Source organism: Ciona intestinalis, chromosome 11 (assembly GCF_000224145.3).
Source record: "Ciona intestinalis chromosome 11, KH, whole genome shotgun sequence".
Classification (NCBI taxonomy): domain Eukaryota; kingdom Metazoa; phylum Chordata; class Ascidiacea; order Phlebobranchia; family Cionidae; genus Ciona; species Ciona intestinalis.
This window is the reverse complement of record NC_020176.2, coordinates 3,757,104-3,778,736: the sequence shown is the minus strand read 5'-3', so window position 1 is coordinate 3,778,736 and position 21,633 is coordinate 3,757,104. Positions and strand designations below refer to the sequence as shown.

The following is a 21,633-nucleotide window of genomic DNA, read 5'->3' as shown; positions in this document are numbered from 1 at the left end:
TTATAAATGGTCTTCCAACTACAAACTTCTATAATTTAAACTTAATACACAAATTTTTCGTAGCACCATATCCTGAGTGTATTTCTTTACACAAGAATCGTCCTGTCATATGAGCACTAGATCAGGAATAGATTCACACAATTTTATTAGGTAATTTCAGAACAATTAGAAAATTCAGAACATAGAATCAATAGTTTATATTTATATAGCCACGGAAGTATTAGAAACGCTAATTTACCGCAAATCAAACGCTGGGTCTTTCGTAACAACGTCAATAGCTTGGTTTGGAATGAGGTTTTCATTGCTCCGATGAGCTTTGGGTTGCATCTTTTGTATCACGTCAGGGTTGATCATGTAATGAACTGAACCTCGTGAGTCTCCCGTGAGTATGTTTGTAGCATCCTTGTGATAAGTGTTGTGATATAATGATAAGTAGTCATTTTTTAAATATAAGATATATCATATATATAATGTCAAAACTTAAAAAAATTTAAAACTTATATATTTTTTTTGTTAAGGGAATTTGGTAATTTGGAACTAATAATTAAGATAATGTGTCAATCTGGCCTACATTACACACCCCTAGGCATGATTCACTTATCCCTTTATATTAAAGAAAAAAATCACACAAAAATCTCAGTTATTATTGTTTGCAAAATTAACGAACCGCAAGATTTAGAAAAAATGATAAAATATTTATATATTTATTAAAAAAGGATAATTATAATATTTGACAGTTAAAATAAAATATAAAAAAGTGATATATATTTATAATAGATTACACAACCATACTTACAGCTTTTGATTGCGAACTTTTACTTGGACGGCCACGAGGTTTAGAGACAGTAGAACCAGATGAACCGGATTTTGTCTGAAATTCAAAAAACTGTTAGTATACAAACACTTTTACACAGAAGTTTGGAATGCCTTTATTTAAGCACCTTTACAATTTTCAGGCACTATGTACTATTGAACAAAAGATAACTTTCTAAAAATGTTAGGCATTTACAGAAACTTTTTATTTACACATACCATTGAACACAAACATAACTTTTACACCAATTTTCAATATTTTTAAACCATTACATACACCAATAAAGCACTTACCGCTGTAGAAGCCGGAGAACTTAGTCGAATACTTGGGCTCGAAATTCCAACTTCATATTTCTGAGACTTTCTCTTCACACCTGTAGTAGCAACACCAGGAATCTGGATTTTACCCAATTTTCGGCTGCTGTCGGCTTCCTTAGATGATTTGCGCTAAAAGGAAATATACAGGAAATAAATAAGCTATTAAAATTCACCTGATAAATATGTCTATTATACATGAGTAAGGTCGTGCAGCAAAGCATGCCAGAGAATCTGGGATTAAGGCCAAAGTTGGCTCATTCCCCTAACTTTGTATATGCACATTCTATTCTTTACTCTCTCTATGGGTGAGGTCATAGAATAAAGAACCTGAGATGTGGGCCAACCTTGGCTCATCATCTAGTTAAGTACATCAAAATCCCAGGAACTTTTTACCAAGTTCTCTATTGAAGAATGAACTTACCTTTCTGACTTTAGGACTAGCATCCTTTGGTTTTGGAACGTATGTTTCATCATTTGGGTCTTCTTCTAAAATATAAATTAAAGGGATTACTCATAATTTAAAATACTAAATGCTATCAACAAAAGTAGCAGCCGACGAGTTACTACATACGTAACTTTATGAGTGATTGATTTTTCTGTATGGCTGACAATTTAAACAATCCACTAGTCACCTCCGGACTAAAGCAATTGTCGTAGATGTTTTGACCAAGAACACATATGCCCACAACAGCAGCAACTTGAACCCATGAACCTCTAGGTTAGAACAGGTGTGTTAACCACGCCGTAATATACTTACCCGCTGTTACTTCCTTCTGCTTGGCAGCTTTCTTTAAGTTTGTCATCTTCTTCCCATCCTCCTCCACATCCTCATCATTGCTCTCGGAGTCCGAAGAGATTTCCTCTTCTCCACGCAGAGATTTATCGAGACGATGGTTTATTTTCTTTTCTTGAGCCTGCACAAATGTTTGGGAGGAATGTTTAGTATTTGTATGTGATAGATTGTTAGGATCTAATGCTCACATACCTCAGGTAAGGAGAATTTGTTTCCATCGATCTTCTTGAGGACAACACCCGAGTATAAGACACTTTTAAAGTGTAAATAATCAAAATAGGAACGTTTGAACGTGCTGGTTTTCATCTCCTGATCCAACCATTGAACTTTAAATGGTTTTGTTACCGTGAATATGTTGTTGGGGCACATGCAAAGATAGAACCCTCCTAAAATAATAAAAAGATGATGTTTTATATATCTCAGGTCCTCCCCCGCATAGAATAAAACATTGCCTTAAAGAGAAACTACATATAGTCTAACTAAATAAATTACCGTCTTCATTCCTGACAGCAAGAACTTCCCCCTTCACATAATAAGGTGAACCAGGAGGACCACTTGGTTCAGGGATTGAATTATCAACAGATTTCTTCTTAGGACCACGAGGAGACACATTTTTCTTTTGCTTGCCTTGCACAGGTGAGTTAGCAATCTCATAACTAAAACAAATGCAATTTAAAAGCAGATGAAGTATAGACTGTGGGTGTGTATAGTACATGCTCGAAAAAAAATTCTGCATCAAAACTGAAAATCATTATATTTATGGTAGTTAAAATGAACAGTAAATGGAGCTTTCAAAATTTTAACATACTCATAATGTACGGCAGTTGAAGAGACATGTCGGCGAGGTCGTTTTGATTTCTGACGGGTTTCTACTAAAGGTGAAACGGCAGCAGATCGCTTGTCTCCTATTGGCCGTGCACGTTTGCGTTCTACAAAATAAAACAAGTGTAATGTTACGCTAGCCACAACATGTTGACACTTTGCTACATAGGCTGTTAACATACAGCTTCTGTTTTTACTATGCTTTTATACCAAATAACGTTTTTATACCCAAGCTATGAAAAGTCTATTAACCCTATGCCTGGTAACTAGAATATAAATACATAATTTACAAAAACGTTTAACTTATTATTCACAGTGAATATTTGACATTAGAAATATTGTGTCTAACTCATTTTAAACTGCATCTTACTAAGTCATTTTAAACTCAAGAATAACTTTAAGTATAAAAGAGACTTTATGTATGTTTAAAGAAATATTAAATATAGATACATTGCGATTACAACAGGAAACAAACCTTTTACATCCTGACCATCCACGCTTCCATTTTCAGAACAATCTTGTTCTTTCTCATCAGTTTCCATACTTTCAATGGCCGATGCATCAATGGTTGATAGAGAAGTTTCTTCCTTTCTCTCATCTTGATCTTTACCATCTGTATCAACTGTTGCAATAGTTTCTGTCTCTGCGATTTCTGGAACCTTCTTCTCAACTTCAACTGTATCTTCCTGCAGGTGGTGTATGAATGCTACACTTTACCAAGACTGACCAATGGTTTAATGTAAAAGGCCACACCTACTTTAGAATGTTAAACTACTTTCTCCGAAAAATGGTGTTTAAATTTATAAATGAATGATATTATACTTTATAATATTGTAAGCTAAACAAAATATTTGTTGTACATATATATAAAAACAAACTGAACCCTCACCTGAGGCTTGGTAGCTTCATTATTTTCACTTTGTTTTACTTCTTCTACCAAAGCCACAGGATCTGTTTCTGAAACGACCACAGTCTCATGGCCCACATCAACAACATCAGCAGCCGGCTCTTTGCTCTTCTCATGATCTGCATTCTCTTCCACAGCATCCTGAGATGCTTCTTCCACCTCCATAGAAGTTTTGTCGTTTTCTTTTGGAGAAGTGGAATCTGTTGTTTTCTTCCTAACTTCTGATGATTGCTCTTCTATTTGCTCCTGGGCCTTCAATTCGGAGCATATGGAAAGATCGCTCTCTTTCATCTCTATATCAGCAATGTTAACATCCCCAGATGAGGATTCCTGTTCAGCAGCAATATTTTCGGGAACAGGAGTATTAGAAGAAGATGTCTCTGGAACAGTAGTTTTAGGAGCAAGATTTGCAGGAGGATCACAGGTTTTATCAGCAGTATCTGGAGTTACAAGAGCATCTGACGCAGAAGGATCTGTAGTTACATCTGATGCAGGAGGATCTGTAGTTACAGGAGCATCTGTAGTTACATCTGACGCAGAATGATCTGTAGTTACAGGAGCATCTGTAGTTACATCTGATGCAGAAGGATCTGTAGTTACAGGAGCATCTGTAGTTACATCTGATGCAGAAGGATCTGTAGTTACAGGAGCATCTGTAGTTACATCTGATGCAGAAGGATCTGTAGTTACATCTGATGCAGAAGCATCAGACTTATCTTTTGCAACATCCGCCAACTGTGTTGGATTCAACTCTGATGACTCAGCAGAAATTTTTGGGGGCGACTCATCATTTGTTGACACAGCGTTAACTGAAGTCTCTGCAGAAGCATTATCTTCCGCACTCATGTTCTATTATCAATTTGAAACTCATGCAGCAAGAGTTTCTGTAACAACCATGAGACAACACAGTGAACATTAAAATTAATATTTATACATATATATAAACATTCATTACAATAATAAAGGGAGCTAAGACAATAAATACTACATTCTGATCATATCACGATTGTCTGCAATTTTGGGTGCTAGTGAAGAATCCTTCCTGTACTTATTCTGCTAACCACTGACCCCTAACTAACACATAATCACTAACCCCTTGACTACCAACCTCTAACATTCTCCACCAGCTTATTCACTATTCTGTAACATTTAACAAAAAAACATAAGTTTGCAACTAATAAAATTTGAACCATTAAAAATTGTGACCGGAAAATAATTGCATAGTTGCAAAATAATTTAAAATAATCATTTTGCAATATTGTTTGAGACATACATGTAATATAAAGTTTAACTAATACCTTAAAATCAACGAAAAATTTGAAAATATTTGATTGTCCAAACTTCTTTATAAAGCTAAGTTTAAACTGAATGTATTTACGCTAGGTGTTGTGTTTTTGCAGTTATTTCACTTAATTCATACGGTCTGCATTTCTAATTATTTTTTTGATAAGTTAATATTATTTAGAATATTACTAAAATAAACTAAACCTTGATTTTGCTATAGCGCCAACAATCAATCATGCGTAACAAAACCGGGAAAAATATTACTAGCCATAGAAATATTATTATTGCATAATAAAAGGGGGGCTTTTGGTGCTATTAATGATGTTCTGGCTTCCTACATTTGCAATTTTTAGTAATGTCATTGTTTAACCTATATTTTACTAATATAATTTGCCTTATTATGCACTAAAATGTGTTTTACCTTTACCCGCGCCGTGGCGCGCACCTAAGTTGATTAATGTTTAATGCTCGGCCCTGCTACCGCTGCAAGCGTATGCGTTCATGAGTAAGACTCATGGGTAAAAATTATCAGCAATTTCTCCAACCCAGTGTTGCCTAATGGTTTGTTTACATTGTCCGCAACACAACAAATTAAAAACTCTTTCAAATATGTGTTAACCCGTAAGCGGACAAAGGGTGTGTTGATATTCGTGTTATAACGACTGCAGTTCACACGTCTTGTCGCCAAAACAATAAGCGTCAACTAAAAGTTCCGCTGCAATCAAATGCAAATTTATTAATAATTTCAACAGAATATAATAAAACAAAAGTGAGACTGCCATACACGTGGAACTGGTTTGAGGATTGTTGTATGGAACTAAAATGTACAAATAACTGTGTTACGTGTTAGCAATATCACAATCCATGGTAAAGTCACAAACGAATGAGATTTTAAACATGGAATGTATATTATGCTGCAATAGGAATGTGAAACAACAGTGGTTATGAGATGGTTATCAACATTGAACATGTATCTGGTTTTAATAACAAACTGTCAACTTGGCACAAGCTCCATCGCCATTTCGAACTACATATTACACACAAAACACGGTGGAATGGATTGGTTAATATAAGAGTGTCTGGTTTTAAGTTAGGTTATTAGAAAGGTATAGCAAAAGCGCGTTTGGACGCACCACGAAGTTAATCGTAAATAAGAGGCTCGGCGTTTAAACTAGAGTAGTAATATGACAACCAAAAATAAACACCAGTATAGTGTTTCTATATATACTTGTTTCTTTTTTGTAAATGAATGGTTTTCCTGAAGACTTCTGGTCTTGTGAGTTATTGCGTGCATGTGTATGTAGCTTGCATGCAGGAGGTGTGTGGGTTAAAATAATAGCCGTGGTTATTGTTGCTGTTGTAGTTATTATTGTTGACTTCTTCTTGGCGAGTTTGCGCATGGGCTTTAATTTGTCGCTGCGTCTCGCCGTCAGGTGTCGCAGAAGAGCGGTGCTGTTCCTTTGGTGGTCTGTGGTTTGATTGGACGTTGTTGTCTTGTGACGTTGTTGGTCCAACGTTGTTTATATGCGAAGGGTTTCTCCTTGCTATTTCCCGAATCCAATCGTCAAACACTGGCTTCTTTTCATTTTCTGTTGAATTAGAAAACAGGTTTAGTAAATTGCACGTGAGGTGAAGTGCTGTATGCCTATACGCAGCAGGTAAAATATCGTTGGCGGATTCGTTTTGATTAAAAAAGCAAACCACTGAATAAAGCTTCCACGAGTACAATTTAAATAAAGAAGAAATTTGTTGTAAAATACTACAAAGCTCCTAATACGTTAAAAATTTGGTTTATAGTCTATGCCAGCAACTTCAAAACTGCAAGAACGAACTTGCAAGTGGAATATATTGTGGGACGGTTACTATAAAAGAATGTTGAAATTTTTATCCGTTCAATAGAAGCGAGATTAATCAGTTCGTATGTAATGTCAAGCAGGTGATGATATCAGAAATTGTGTGAGCTATATATCGTCTGATTGAACTTTAATTGAAGTATCAGATAAGCACGGTAGAACAACTGTTTAAAAATATGCACCCACCCCGAAAATTGTCGCCCATTTTCAGGTTCAAATTCTCTGCTTTGGCGTTTACCGCCATGTTGACGGTTACTGTTGACATCGACGTTTCACTGAAGGATTCTGCCGGCTGGATAGTACTGCCATGCTCGCCGAAGTGAACGAATCCCTTCGATGTATGAGCTGCGTTGTAATCAAACGGTGGCTCTCCCGTGGGCAACTGTGGGGAACGCGATTGCTTTTTTGTCGCTTCTGTTTGAGGAAATAAAAGGTTAAACGGTTCAACGCAACCTGTCCGGGACGCAGCTCTATAATGATTGAAAACAAACCAAACCAAAAAACAAACCAGCAGAAGCGACACTACTGGTATTAAGTCGAATGTAGCTCAATTATTTATCTAAACTTACGCACACATTTCTTCCGAATAAAACTTAAATATTGAAAATTAAATGGCAGTATTGTTAGTTGGGTGTAACGGTCACGGTTTATATTTAATAAGTTTATCCTTTCGTTTTAATCATAAGCGTGTAATAACTATACGATCTTTTTAGGGTTACTTTAATCTTTAAAATAAAGTAATTCATTCAACATTTAGGCCAGGTTAATGGGCCACACTGGTCTTAATCCCAGGTCCTCGACATGGACCTTGCCCACATAGAATAAAAGTATCAATTCAACTTACGTTCAGTGCTTGACGGCGGTGATACAGATGCAGGCACAAGGGTTCCCACTGACTGTGGTATGACCACGGGTAGGTTCACGGGTTTGATTTCTTTTGGTGAAGCAGTATCGTCTTGCTCGTCGTTCAAAGGTTGGATTCCCAACATTTTATGGATTTGTAAAGCTGTGTGGCCAAGGATTGAATCCAAATTGTTCACGTACTTGTAAACATACCGCCTGAAAGGAAATACGTTGCGATTAGTTTAGATATAAAACAATGAGTTCAATCTTCAGTTGTAATAGAAGGGGGTCCATATTTCGAAAAACCAACCAAACATCATATTGGTAACGAGTAATTAAAATATGCACACCTCACTCATTAAATGTTATGGCCTATAAATACCCTCAATTAAATACAAAAAACACCAATTGCAAGTAAATGAGAAATTACAAATTATGTTCTATTTCTGTATTCTCATATTTACCTTGATTGACATTTTACGATGATGTTTTTGTCATAATAGTATCTTATACCGCGCGACAACTTCTCGTACGTCATTTTGGGTTTATTCTTGCGGATACCCCAGAGCCTAAGGGGCAAAAATATGAGTTAGTATTGTAATTTTGTATTAATTATTAATTTTAAATAAATATGTATAGTGGGTTGGGATTACGGCATATTTTCATTCTCCCGCAACTAATAGGGATAAACATCTTTACAGAATTATTTAACGGTGTGGCCCCGCGACTTAAAAAATAAGTTTCTAATTATTCAAAAAAAGAATAAAAAATATTGGGTTTAGGTGGTAACGGTATCCCATCTTACCCCACACTAACCTATGTTATTGTTATAACTTACTTCGCAACTTCGTCTGGCTCCTCCATTTTAAACTGCCACCCTTCACCCGTCCATTTAATCAAGTGTTTACAAGCAGGATCGCACAATAACTCGAGTAAGAACTGCCACAACTGTATTGGTCCATTACCTATAAACAGTCCAACTTGTAAATAAATGTCTTTACTTTTAGTAAATCAAAGCGGGATTTAAAGATATATTTTCTAGCTATATTGTTTGTTTTTACAGATTCAAATAAATAAAGCTGGATGCGGTAAATTACTGTACCAGTAGAGTGGTTTATATTTTACAGCTAATTTATTCGTTTTACAAAACTCGTGGCTGTTTTAGTTCGGTAATTATAGAAATAACATTTAAGCCAACTAAACTAATGTTCAAAGATTAGAATTAGGAAGCTTATGTTAGAGCTACGTACCGAGGCCATACCTGCAACTGTACCTGTGTATCCTGTGAGATCCTGGACATTTATGATCGGGTTTACGCTCAATGCTTCGTAAGATCGCCGACCACGATTGCCAGCAACATCTATTGCGTCTCTGTAGCCGTCGTAGAGGCCCTGAGTGTATTTATCTTTCGGAGATGCCAGCTCAGCAGAAGCGCCTATAGAATTTAACGCTGCTTGGTGCTCATATGTGAAGGGCTCACGAGCGTAAAAGTCGGGCATGGCTGCAAGAGCAACAGGCGGAAGAGTCGGCGGCATTTCATTAGACTGCTGGTGGTAAGGTGTGGATATAGCTCTTGCCCCTTGCTCGCCGTATAGACACGGTGAGTGGCTGTCAGTAGTGGGTGGGGTCAGATTACAAAGTTGGTCTCGGCTCGAGTCCTCGACACTCGTGGTTGATCCATGTAGCTTAGAAGATTGGTGCGCGGGGTCCGGTAAACCGCGGAACGCTGGGTAAGTTGCCGTCGATAGATCGCTCGGGGTTAAAGTAAAATCCTGCGGGACTTGGAAGTCGTTTCTTTCGTCGGCGGGGCCTGGTGGAAGGTGGTGTGGAAGGTAGGGGGTGTATGGGTGCTGCATGTATGATAGCGATGCTTCAGCAGATACGGTGTGTGGGGAAGGGTTTGCACACGGTAGATATTGAGCCGATGATGTTCTACTGCTGGAGTTCCTACAATAAACATGAAAATATGAAGTCGGTTAAATACTTTGTAAATACTTAATGGAACGATATGTAAATACCTGCGTGTAACCTAATGCGATATTATCCATACAACTATTCACCAGACAACCTGCTCACTATACTCAAAAATAAATTATCACATAGATATAAATATCTAACTATATACCTAGAACTACTATCAGGTGAGCGAGATTGGGAAATAGAACCGTTACGATGGTAACTTTGTGAAGACGAACTTCGTTGTACAACGTTCGGCTCCTTGAAGACAGCATGATCTGTTACATCGTGTTGTTGACCCCCGCTTCTACCAAGCTCGTTTGCAAAATTATAATACGAAGGAAATGACACCTGAAACATAAAGGGCGGGTTAGTTAAAGTGTGTTAGCTTAAGGTTTGTTGTTAAGTCAATGTATAGTAGGGTGGGGGAAGATGGGACACCTTTAGCACATAATATCAAAATGTCCTGATCGTGTTTTAAACAATTAACAACGGTCTATCGGGGTCGTGAGGATATAGTTTCATAATTATTTGAATGTTCTTTGTTTACCACTAAATGGGACAAGAAAATCGAGTTAAAAAGTGTCCCATCTTCCCCCACACCACTGTATTAAAAATAAAACATTCACACGCACACAATGTTGTGTATATTTTGCAATATTTTATGAAATCAGTTGCAGAGTTTATGTTATTAAACAAAATGCTGCACACAGAATAAAATATTTGTTAAGAACGCTTGCCAAACAAGATATCATAGCACTTTATTGCGGCAAAACAAACGCGCATATTTATTTGGAACTAGATTCCATTTTCTTTGAACATATAAGACGCATCGAGTGTTAATTGCTTTTTGATAAATGCGCGGTTATTTATCCGCATATCAGAAGAAACAATTCAAAGAAAATCTATCTTATAGCAAGCTATGTGCTTTAGTGGAGAAGCTTCGCATTTTCAGCGCTTTACACGGACGTCCTATGAGCTCTTCGGAAAGCGTTGTCACCCTAGTGGCGGGGTAACTTTTTCGCTGAAGGTCGCTACAGTTTGTGCGAAATTAAGCGAAGTTTCAACGGAAGAAGCCTGGAGCGTCGCCTGTGTCTTGGCCAATAGTGCTTCGTATTAGCGGTACAGCTTAGGATGCAAACTGGATCGGGTAGCAAGCTGTGCTAATTAGAGCAAAGCAGCATCTTGTATTAAACCAAGGACAGACAACATAGCGACGCTTCGTTGTGTGGATATTACACCAATGATTAATTAATACCTTCGCATTAACGAGCTTTGGCCGTAATGATCCATTGTAAGAAAGACTTCAATCATTATAAATAACAAGCGGGACGCATAAAGGCGGAACTGTCGCAATTAGTGTGTTTATATAATTAAATACGGAGCAGGGATTTGCACGGAAGTTGACAGGTATTGGTTGATAAAGAAATGACATCAGCGGTCTTCTAGCACGTCATGAGGAGGAAGAATTTACCGTTAGAGTTGAACAATAATAAAGTAGAGTAGGTTGCTTTCAAACTGTGTTAAACAGCGAATAATTCTGAAATATCTATAAACGCGGTTTATCTCTAACAAATTACATAAAATCGACAAGACAAAAGTATTTATTAATATTCTATCATTACTTTTTTCTATGTTTTTGAATAAAATGAAAAAATTCTGCGAATTACATAAGGAGGCCAGAATTTCGTTAAAACAGCGATTATTTCAAATGCTTGGATAGTAAAATAAATGCATGAAAATGTGATTATTATTCCCATTGTATGGACAACTCAGCGGAAACTATACCGATCTATACAAACCGGCGTCGTGTCAAAGTGATTAGCGCGTACGGCTCTGGCTGCTACTATTGCAAGTGTGTATATATATTATGCTTGGGCGAGAAACTTAACGCCAATTGCTTCAAATCTCCAACCAAAAAAAACAACAAAAATCATCACCCACAAGTTACATACAACGACTGTTGTTACGGCTGTCCCACACGAGAATTAATTTCAACGACAATGAAAACTCACGTGTAGTGAATCTGCCTCCCCAGGATGATGAGGAATACGTTGGTGTCCTCCGTGGTAACTGGATCGGTTTCCCCCCCACAGTCCGTCCATGTCAGGGAACGCGCATTCCGACCCAGGACTCGATAAAGTTGCGGCGTATGATTTCCACGCGGTAGCTGCAGAGTTAGAATAATTTAATGTTTATTCATCAGAGAATATTCATGATATGATATTTATTTATATTTTGCGAATACGGTGGAAAGGACCCAGGTTAAAATACAACTAAGAGAAGGTTATACCTGCTCCATCGTAACGACAGAGGTTATGAAAACACTAAATAATATATTTCAATCTGTTTTGATTTTACGTGGAACTCTGTTGATTAGGATGGCGGTCAACGCACACAAACAACAACGTATCGGTCAAATTAAGGACAATTTGGTCCTGAAACCTAAAACGTCAACGTCATTTTACGCCGGGTACACACAAGTGTGACTGTCGGGTTGCTACGTTTCTGTGAATATATTGCCAAAAAGTGAAACAACTGCCGAAGACTTTCGCTTTAACCAGTCGCAGGCCAAACGAGTACACGCCGCGTGACCCTAGTTTAACACCAAGCGCCGAGGTTACCACTGATCGCAGTTACTATGACTATATAACCCATTTAAATAAGCTTGCATCTTTTGGTGGGTAAAGAGTTAAAAGCAAGCCGGGAAGGACGACCCTCGGGCGCCATTTTGTTTCCAGTACTACTCCCATATCACAAGCTGTATAAAAATCAAAATTTCCGACGATTTAAATTTCAGCGCTCGTTTAAACGTATAAAATCGCTGGTCGAAATACACACTGCAAAGTAAAGCGCATTGTTCGATATATTTTTTATGAATAAAAGCGCGAAAAGGGAAGCGAGCGGAGGGCTTAAAGTTGTAATTTATTCCCTTCCTTTTACCCCCTACCAAAAATTAAACATTCGAGTAGTTATCTAACATATATAATATAAAACAGCGTTATACAGAAAGAAATGCTTACAACTCAAAATAAAAGCTGTGTCAATCCTTGCTGTGTACGTGGCGTATTTGTTAAAATATTAAATTTAACTTTACTTAGTAGGTATAGTACTATATAGCTGTGTTATAACTTTCAACGCCGCCTGTCAATCAAGCTGGGTTAATTTAGTTTGCTGATATTATTGGACTCACCGTATTCGGGAGTGCAGTAAATTCTAGCTGAAGGGTCGCTTATATCATGGTATATATTGGACGACATGTCCAAATTAAACGCCGATAATAAAAGGCACTCTAGCTTTTAAACCGGTACTGTATATATTGGTATTAGAAATCTGTATACAATAAAAGAATAAACAAGTGTTTGGTGGGTTCAGTTACATATTAAGGTTTCTCAAACGGGCATGTGATCTTAGATTTCAGACGAACTGTTGCATCTTATAGTGAGGCTGCCTTAATTGAACTTGTGGATATGCGCTTATGTGTCTAAGTACGATCTTAAATAACATTACTACGGGATATGTAGTAAGTGGAAAACCTAACGCGTCCCTGTCTGTTTCTTCTGCCTCCCCCAAACGTCCTACAGCGGAGTAGCGCCCGAAGGAACTAGCAGGTTATAAATATGGCGGGCTGAGAGATGCCTAGTCATCAATAGAGCTCGCTCGTTTGCGGATCCACTCTGCTGTCTACTGTGGAAAGCAGCAGGATCGCGATACCCTACGCTAAATAGATATTAGCCGTTATAATGGTGCGCATATCCTGTCTGGCTGGCCGAAATTTACAGGACGAGGTTCTGACGCGTTTATTCAATGTGTACTGCAGTGACTCTGCCAAAGCCTAGTCTAAATTTACTTTTTCTAAACCTGGCCTGTTCAACGCTTAATAGCAGCACTGTACTGAAGATCTGCCGGGCGAGGAAAGCTTATACTGTAGGGGAGGTCTTCGACAATTTCCGTTACACAAGCTGCAACCATGTAGGCGCGCTATCAGCGATCATGAAAAGTCGCTTACAAGTTGTTTACAACTATTCGCCACTAAACACTCTCTAACTCGGTACAGTAACGAAATTACTGTCAACTGCAAACTAAGTGTATTTCTGGCAGCAGATAGGCAAATTACACAGCGCAGTGATTACGTTATTCAGTGTACACTACGTGCCTGGGTTCTTGAAAACTTTGAGGATATCGGAGGTTACACTCTCTTCGTTCTGCGAAGTATCGGAAACATAGGACGCACTCAACGCTGTATCTGCCATTCGTAGCTATCTGTTTATGTTTTTGTTGATGCTTATAAAGATACACTTTGCACAATACTTGAACAAAACTCGATAATTTGTCACCGTTTCATTTATACTAGTGTAAAGTAATCATTTCACTAAAACAATTGTGTTTTGCATGAGCTGTACCCCCCACAGTTAACTACACACGTAATAGATTTAAACAATAAACAATATAGGATATCGAGGAAATTAAAAACTCAATGCCGCACCTGAGACCCACTTACGCCGTGAAAGTGGAGCATCGGGGCCGGCGTGTAACGAAAATAGTCCTTAAACGAATGGAACAGTACTGCGTGTTCCTGGAAGGTTAAAGACAAAACGAGCAGCAACTGATCTGAGTTTGAAACATAATACGTTTCTTGCTATTCGAACGAACAATCCCCGACGCTTGAAATTTGTCTAAGTATTAAAGCGGGTTCGTTTTGACTGAAAATGCCCTTTTGAGAAAAAAACAAAACCAGGTCCGAATCATTTCGAATATAGCAATTAGGCTAAAACACACTTATTAACTTTTGCAGCAAGAGCGAGTGTGTATTTACAATGTGTGTTTGTGGAAGCTGTTTACATTTTTTTAGATCATTGGTCCTTAATTATGTTAAACGTCAATTGCCCAATATAGCAAACAAACAACTGTATGCAAGCTTTACAACTTACTCCAGCCTAAAGAGATGCAAAAACACTCCACAAAATGTAATAGGATTGGAATGCCTAAAGTTTGGCAACCAGTGGTTCGTAGTAACTTTGCAGTGTGACAACACACAATACCCTGATGGGATAAACACGTACGCAGAAAAGAGCCCACGTTACGTTTACGGATAATTACAGGCATTGCTCCTCAGCGGTGTGAGGATATGCTGCTCACCTCATCGGAAATCCTACCAAGCCACGAAACAAGACATGGTTGCCTCATCATGAACTAAAGCCTGACAGAAAGTGTCAGCGTGACAGATAAAATGCAAATTGCTGCACCAGACAACTCAGGTGTCGGAGCACAAAACGCTAATGCAATGGGTGTACGGGGCACTAGGGGTAAATAAAGCAGACAAATACTCCGCCGAAAGTCCGGTAGCAATAATTTGCCGACCAAAAAACATTAATTCGCAAACTTATTTTAAAAGAAAGATAAAATGACAAAAATGTAAATTTTACATATTTAACAATAATCCAACAAGCCTTTTCTCGAAATTACATTGATTACAAGAATTAATATTTCGCATTTTCCGAAGCTGATATAACCCGTCTCCAATTTAAAATACGTGCTTCGTGGCAGCGACAAATTTCCCACTTTTCACTGAGAGTGCAAGAGTGGTGATAACAATTTGCTGTCAGTCACAGCTTTGATGAAACACTGTATAGAACGTTACACCGGATACGCGCTATTGAGACGGGTATACTTGCGCGAGCTTGGTTGTGGCGCGTAAATAGCAGCAAGCTGATCGTTTAAACTTAGCAAGAATACGAGAGCTATTACAGGAAAACAATTAGATTCGAAAAGCTTCGCTCAAAAGTTTAAAGCTATTCAAAATCATTACCAACTATAGCAGTTGTTACCCGGAAAATTCCTGGAGATTATCATACACTATATAGGTATAATGAAAGTGAGTAACTCAAATACAAAGAAACAGTTTCAGCAGAATTAAGCGTATACCAACAATCCTACAACGTGGAAATACCCAGTGTAAATGAACGACCATGTGATACTACAGTGCTATATATAGGAAATGCCTTTATCATGCTACGTGTTTTGTGTATAAGATTCCCTAGCTGTGGTTAAATTTAACATTGAGCAGGAGATGTAGGCTATTAGGTGTGGAAACGTTTTCATTCTGTTTTCTCGTCCCATTTTGTTTTAAACAATGAACGTTGAAAGAATTATAAAACCACATCCTAACGACTCCTAGACAGTTTTTAATTGTTTAAAACGATCAGGATATTTAGATATTATGTACTAAAGGTGTACCATCTTCCCCAACCTCCTATACAACTATATGTACAAAACGTCAGACATTATGTTTGCATGATCATATTACCACAAACAACATGACAACTTATACTCACACTGATTAGTTTCGTGATGCAATGTCAGTTATTTATTTATATCTATTTACACGTCGCGCTAAAACGTGCTACGTATATACAACGTCACATACGTAGGGTGGTCGCTTAATTGCTTGTCACGTGTGTATGTTGTCACTTTCAATATTTCGTTTAAATATAATTTGTAGATTGGGGTCAAGAGTTAAACCGCATTCGACGGTCAAACGTGATAATCTCTTACTAAAAGTTTAAAGTCATTTTAAGTTTAATTTATATATGTGGTTTACCGCCGGTTTATTAATACAGAAATAACCAGTACCTGTAACACAGTCGGAGGGGTAAAATGGGACATGTTTTCATTCTCTGTACTCGTCCTATTTGATATATAGTAAACAGCGAATGTTTACAGAATTATATAACTATGCACCGCAACCCAAAAAGTTGTTGCAAATGCGACCAGGAGTATGGGATTTAAGAGCGAACAGTATACGTCACCCTACAGTGCTATACGTTGCTCATTAACTTACTAAAATATTCAAAACCCTATACTGAACCTTTTTTGGGTATAGCATATTAAAGTAAAGCACCTACCCTTGTTGGGGAACGAGTCGACTTCGGAAAACTCTTCTTTTATCTGCGGCTCTTCGAATAAACTTTCAAAGTCACCATCCATGTGTGTAATGTTTGGCGGAGGATTCGATGAGGTCGATTGTTGGGTGTTGAGGTTTCGATCCTTGTGAAATAAGTTTGATTGATTTAGGTTTGGTTGGTTTTGGGTTCGGTTTGGAAAAGTTTTTGATATTTTTTCATTGTGAGAGCAACTAATGGTCGCTCTTCTTCTGCGTAATCTTCGATCTTGACTTCTTTTGCATCTTCTTATCTTATTCTTTTGCTTTGTGGATTGAAAGAAATCAGGATCAAGAAGAGGAGCAGAGGAGAGAGAGTGAGCAAGGCTCTCTAGGGAAGATAAACAGGAATTGCTCCTTCTGGGAAGTTGTGGAGGACGGGTCATGTCGTTCCTACTACTTGACCAACAAACACTCTGCTCCTGATAATCCTTGTGTAATAGAGGAAACGATTCGACCTTAGTAGACACGCGAGCTTTATTACACGGACCTACCTCCATAGTGTTGGGAGATGTAAATGACTCAAACCCTGATGCGGTACCGTGGGCTCCGACACCACTAGACAAGAGTTTTTGATGCAAATAAGGGAATTGCTTTTGGTAACTCTGGTGCATGCAGCTACTTCGTTCTTCTGCGTGGCTATTTTGTAAGTTCGTTTCTCTCTGTGGCCATGTTGAAACAGCGTCGTCAAATAAAGCGTTGATGGTTGAAGACTCGTCGTCTGTGTAATACTCAGCGCCCAAGTTCTTGTAAAATGGCGAGAACGTAGCTTGCTCGGTGGCTTGAGATCGTAACGGGTACGTCTCCGCTAAATACATCTCATCTGGTAGCACGGAATGCGTGGATACGGCAAAGTCTTTTACGTTTGCTGCTGCCTCGTTATTGTTAAAATTCATTAATGCTAAAATATTCTGTGATAGACCGGCTGTTGCTGCTGGACAAACTGAACGTTGTAATTCTTGAATATAAGTTCAAGTCTCGTTAATATTTATCAGAATATACACGTACAGCCTGCCTTCTGTAAAACTGACAACTGGTACCCTTTTTGGGTATTGCACCTCTCATATACTTCGATCCACGGCATCAATCAACGTATATTGCGTATGAAACGCGAATAAAATTATAACATTCGCTACTTCGGGACCGGAAAAAGATTACGTACGTCAGAAGGCAAAGTCTCATCAGCGATCTACTCCTACAAAGAGCAAGAAAACGTGACATTTGTAGTATCCTGTGACGTAGCCACGTAAATCGTGACGGTGCTTTTCCGTCTGCTGCGTAATGACGCTACTTTAGCGTAGGATCCACCCTGCACGCGCTGCCAACTTATGCTTCTACTTTTAACACGGAATTTTTGACCTACGCAAGTGATATAGCCCTAATGAGGATTATTTTTAAATAGTTCAAGGCTTCCAAAACGGGACTGCGTAAAATTGCGTCAATATGCACAAATAAGTACATGACAAAAAATATGTCAAGCGTGATGTGTGACCATAGTTTAAAGTTCATTAATATTTAGTTAATGTTTAAAAACTTTTCGAACCTTTACATTAACATTCGCACTTCATTAATTTGATTTCATTTTCATCTTGAATGTGGAAAACCCGGCAATAAGTTATAGTTTAAAGTTCAGTTGTCACTAACTTAACAAATAACGCTGTTCGCATTCCGACTGTAAGCTAAAATATCTTTCCTGTCATGATACAGGAGTCTGGTCCTATAGTAAACTGTTAAACTTTCCACTAAACCACTAATTTACCGAAATATTTTTAGGTTCCGCTACGACCTGTTTTGTGTAAAAATCAAACAGTGTTTTAAACAATTTAAATCCCGCATAGTAGTTTATCCAGTATATTCTCTCTGCGATAATGTATGGAAAACTCGACTCTATTATCAATGTCTATACAGATAGTCCTGCAATTAATCAAGCAATTTCGACGTTAATTCAGGAAAAGTCCTGACAGGGCACGCAGGGAAACATTATTCCTTTTCATTAGATGTCGAGGTGTTAAATTGGGATTTCCTGACGGGATTTATAAGCTTGCATAATCTGCCGCTTGATTAAAGACTTTTGATCCAAAATCAAGCGTTTATACCAGAACAAGCACTCCTGCTCCGTCTAGCGGATATAAATTCTACGGCTCGCTTGGCTGGACTGTATAAATGTATTAAGTTATACTTGATTGATAACAATGGACGTTACACTAATATACTTACTGATGTCTGAATTGTAAATTAATTTAGTTTAACCACAGTTTAATTTGACAAACCGTTAATGTCTATGCGAACCCTGTATATTAAAACGTAAATAAAAAACGCGGAAAATAAACACACATATAATGTTAATTGCTAGATACAATAAATACATGTATGTAATAAATGTTTTTATCTTTTTGCGTTTAAATAAAGCGCGGGTTTGAATCAAAATGACAACTTCAAGAACAGCCATAATGCAATAGAAAATCTAGGGGCTAATGTCACAGGTTTTTCAAAAAATTAAAAAAAATGATTTAAATGTCCAAAATTCATTGGTTTACCTGCGTAGCAAAGATTTACTATCTTACTAATGGATTATAAAGTCAGCGCTTAAGATTAGATGCTTCATCATTATAAAGAATTGACTGCAGAGGCATAAACTGGTTTAAACTGGATTAATCTGGCTAGTTTATCATAATGTTGGTAAGTGGATTGAATTTCCGAATAATTATCCGGTTTATTAATTGAACAGACATCGCTAAACGTTCAGGAGTGACTCCCACTATATATGTGCTGGATCGAGTTTCAGGGTGACAGGATTGTTAAACTATGTTCCATTAATTGCACAAGTTATCAATAACCTTATGGCTTCAGTAAACATTATTAGAGGGTTCTAGTAGTTTATAAAGGTGAAGAACCACCGCTGTTTTGGATTTAAAATTTGTGTTTCCTGTCAATCATAGTTTATAACTTCACTTATATTTGTTATTAAAACGAAATTGACAGCGGAAAGTAAATGTAAATAAACTCTCATGTTTTGATACGTGAATGAATGCATTTTGTCGATAAGCTATTAACTTGTTTGTATACCTTCACGCTGAAAGCATTGAAAGTATGTATACAGGTTATATCGCTTAAAGGTCGCGCATATTTTAAACGATCATTGTTTTTATATTGAAGTGGTCGGTATATAATGACTTGATTAATATTTAATGGACAGTTATAGTAAATTAGAAAATTGGCATAGGAGTGTATGGTTTATGCAAATATACAAAAAATACACAGAAAAAAACATGAATTCCTTAAACTGGAAAACCGTATGCGTTTTAGCGTTTTGCATTGCTGTTAAAGTTTTATCACATAAACTAATATCAGTCAAAAAAGAAAAAAAAACATTTTTCTATATAAATGTTTCATATACGTCCATACATCCCAAGAAATCATACGCAGGAATGTTTAAAAATATACCAATGTTCATTTGCGCAACGAAATTATGCAATTCGTTTATTTTTAATAATTTAGTTTCAATTTGTTGTATATATGAGTTCTAACGAAACGACAATAGGTTCAGGTGCCATACCAAGTTTGCGGTTTAAAGTTTTCAAACAATAAACGACAAATTTAATTATTTATGAAATGTGGGACATGGGAGCCGCAAAATGATGCCAAAGTATTATGTAAATTATTTATTTATGAATTGCGTTTATACAGGTAGGTGCTTAACTTCTACTAGTACGCGAATGTTGGAGCCATGTTGACACGTGAAATTAATGAACAATCAACAGTAGTATCCGCTGACTAATTTTGCTTCTGTATGGTTGTCTGGTTAAATCAAGACAGTTATCAAGAGTGGTGATAACAATTTGCTGTCAGTCACAGCTCGGATGAAACACTGTTTAGAAAGTTACACAAGAGACGCTCTGTTGAGAGTGGCCTGCCTTGTTGCATTAAAGTTAAACAATAATAATAAATACAATGATTATAAAGTTACGAAGCATTCCTGCTGTGTTCTGATGAAATGTAAAAGCACAATTACGCGAGTTCTGTATTCAAATATTAGAAGTTGCTTCAAAGATATTCTTGTTGGCTATAAAACTTTATAATTACGATGTTCATACCAACATACAAAGTGCAACTATGTCTTGCGCAGCAGTTACCCATCGTGGACGATATAGTTTGTTTCTCAAATATCATCGTTGTCACTGTATCGCTGAGTGCGTCTCCCGTTTGCTCTTCGGTCGTGAGATTTCCTTTCTGTTTTCCCTTCGCCTGAATTGTCTATGTGTCCATTCATGTGTGTCTCAGGTCTCGCATATATTGGTGGTAGTTTCGTGTAATGAGAAATATCAGGCGCAACCTGAGAGTTATTTGCGTCTCTGAGTGCTGTCAGTTTTCTCCTGTCTTCGTCGGTCCATGAATAAGAATCCCTCTGCGCCAGCGACCGAGGTCCCCATGATTTAAGGTCATGGTTATGGTAATGTTGCTGAAAAGGTTAAATTATCTTTTGTTACAAATCGTGTCGTGGAAACAGAAACAAGTTGTTTAATGTATATAGATATAAAACGTTGTATAACCAAACGTGTGTCACACTAATTTATTATTAAGAATAAAACTTAAACGGGCAACTTTTTTTTGTTTGCCTAATGTATCTATACCTTGCATAGTAATCCCTTTTTTGCACCTCGTCTACATATATTGTACCATAGAGCTTTTAGTCCTGCAAGATTATATGCAAATCTCTAAACAGTATTAAGACTATCCTACAGTATATAGGCTTCGTCTAAATTTTGCATATATTTCCTTGTTTTAAATACCTGCTGTGGATAGTCGTATAACGTATAGTGTGGGGTAAGATGGGATACCATTATCACCTAAATTCCATATAGTGTTTGACATAGAGTTGTTGGGCTATACTGTTACATAATTCTGTAACTATAAATCTTTGTCTACTACCACGGTCTATCTCACTCCACCGTCCTATATCATAAAATGCATTACCTTTGATTCCGTCCTCCATTCATTGACTGCATTACCCAACGACAACGTGGATTCGAGCATCCCCCTTTTACGTGATGACGTCATCTTACGTTCACCCACCACTTTCTACCCTGTGTACCGCTTCCATTTA

General features: G+C 37.5%; 2 protein-coding genes and 1 long non-coding RNA gene across 6 annotated transcripts in view; all 3 read right to left on the bottom strand.

Annotated features, from left to right (window-relative positions):
• LOC100180261 overlaps window positions 1-4,533 on the bottom strand; it is a 25,064-nt gene extending 20,531 nt beyond the window's left edge. Inside the window, exons 1-10 of the mRNA XM_018814148.1 lie at window positions 3,636-4,533; window positions 3,222-3,432; window positions 2,733-2,853; window positions 2,417-2,580; window positions 2,117-2,310; window positions 1,889-2,045; window positions 1,553-1,617; window positions 1,108-1,260; window positions 797-871; window positions 239-402 (exon numbers count right to left, since the gene is read on the bottom strand). Coding sequence (XP_018669693.1) covers window positions 239-402; window positions 797-871; window positions 1,108-1,260; window positions 1,553-1,617; window positions 1,889-2,045; window positions 2,117-2,310; window positions 2,417-2,580; window positions 2,733-2,853; window positions 3,222-3,432; window positions 3,636-4,499 — 2,168 coding nt within the window. The 5' untranslated portion in view covers window positions 4,500-4,533. The remainder of the gene's footprint in view (window positions 1-238; window positions 403-796; window positions 872-1,107; window positions 1,261-1,552; window positions 1,618-1,888; window positions 2,046-2,116; window positions 2,311-2,416; window positions 2,581-2,732; window positions 2,854-3,221; window positions 3,433-3,635) is intronic.
• A 1,114-nt stretch (window positions 4,534-5,647) lies between these two features.
• On the bottom strand, window positions 5,648-17,936 carry ets/pointed1 (ets transcription factor). 4 transcript variants are annotated; one of them, XM_026836515.1, is made up of 9 exons: window positions 16,495-17,936; window positions 11,605-11,759; window positions 9,759-9,940; window positions 8,895-9,580; window positions 8,472-8,598; window positions 8,098-8,202; window positions 7,635-7,849; window positions 6,977-7,204; window positions 5,648-6,526 (listed from the first exon to the last, which is right to left on the bottom strand). In XM_026836515.1, the coding sequence occupies exons 1-9, from the start codon at window positions 17,423-17,425 to the stop codon at window positions 6,219-6,221; spliced, it is 2,937 nt and encodes a 978-aa protein (XP_026692316.1). In that variant the 5' UTR covers window positions 17,426-17,936; the 3' UTR covers window positions 5,648-6,218.
• Window positions 17,937-20,178: 2,242 nt separating this feature from the next.
• Window positions 20,179-21,627, bottom strand: LOC108949903. The gene is made up of 2 exons (XR_003396361.1): window positions 21,504-21,627; window positions 20,179-20,988 (listed from the first exon to the last, which is right to left on the bottom strand). It is a non-coding gene; the product is annotated as an uncharacterized LOC108949903 (long non-coding RNA).
• Window positions 21,628-21,633: the final 6 nt, after the last annotated feature.

Coding starts and splice junctions, on each gene's coding strand:
- ets/pointed1 (XM_026836515.1), bottom strand. CDS start 17,425: ATGAATTTTAACAATAACGAGGCAGCAGCAAACGTAAAAGACTTTGCC. Junction 9,941..11,604: donor GGGAGGCAGATTCACTACAC/GTGAGTTTTCAT, acceptor TTTATGTTTCAG/GTGTCATTTCCTTCGTATTA. Junction 9,581..9,758: donor TCACCTGATAGTAGTTCTAG/GTATATAGTTAG, acceptor TGTTTATTGTAG/GAACTCCAGCAGTAGAACAT.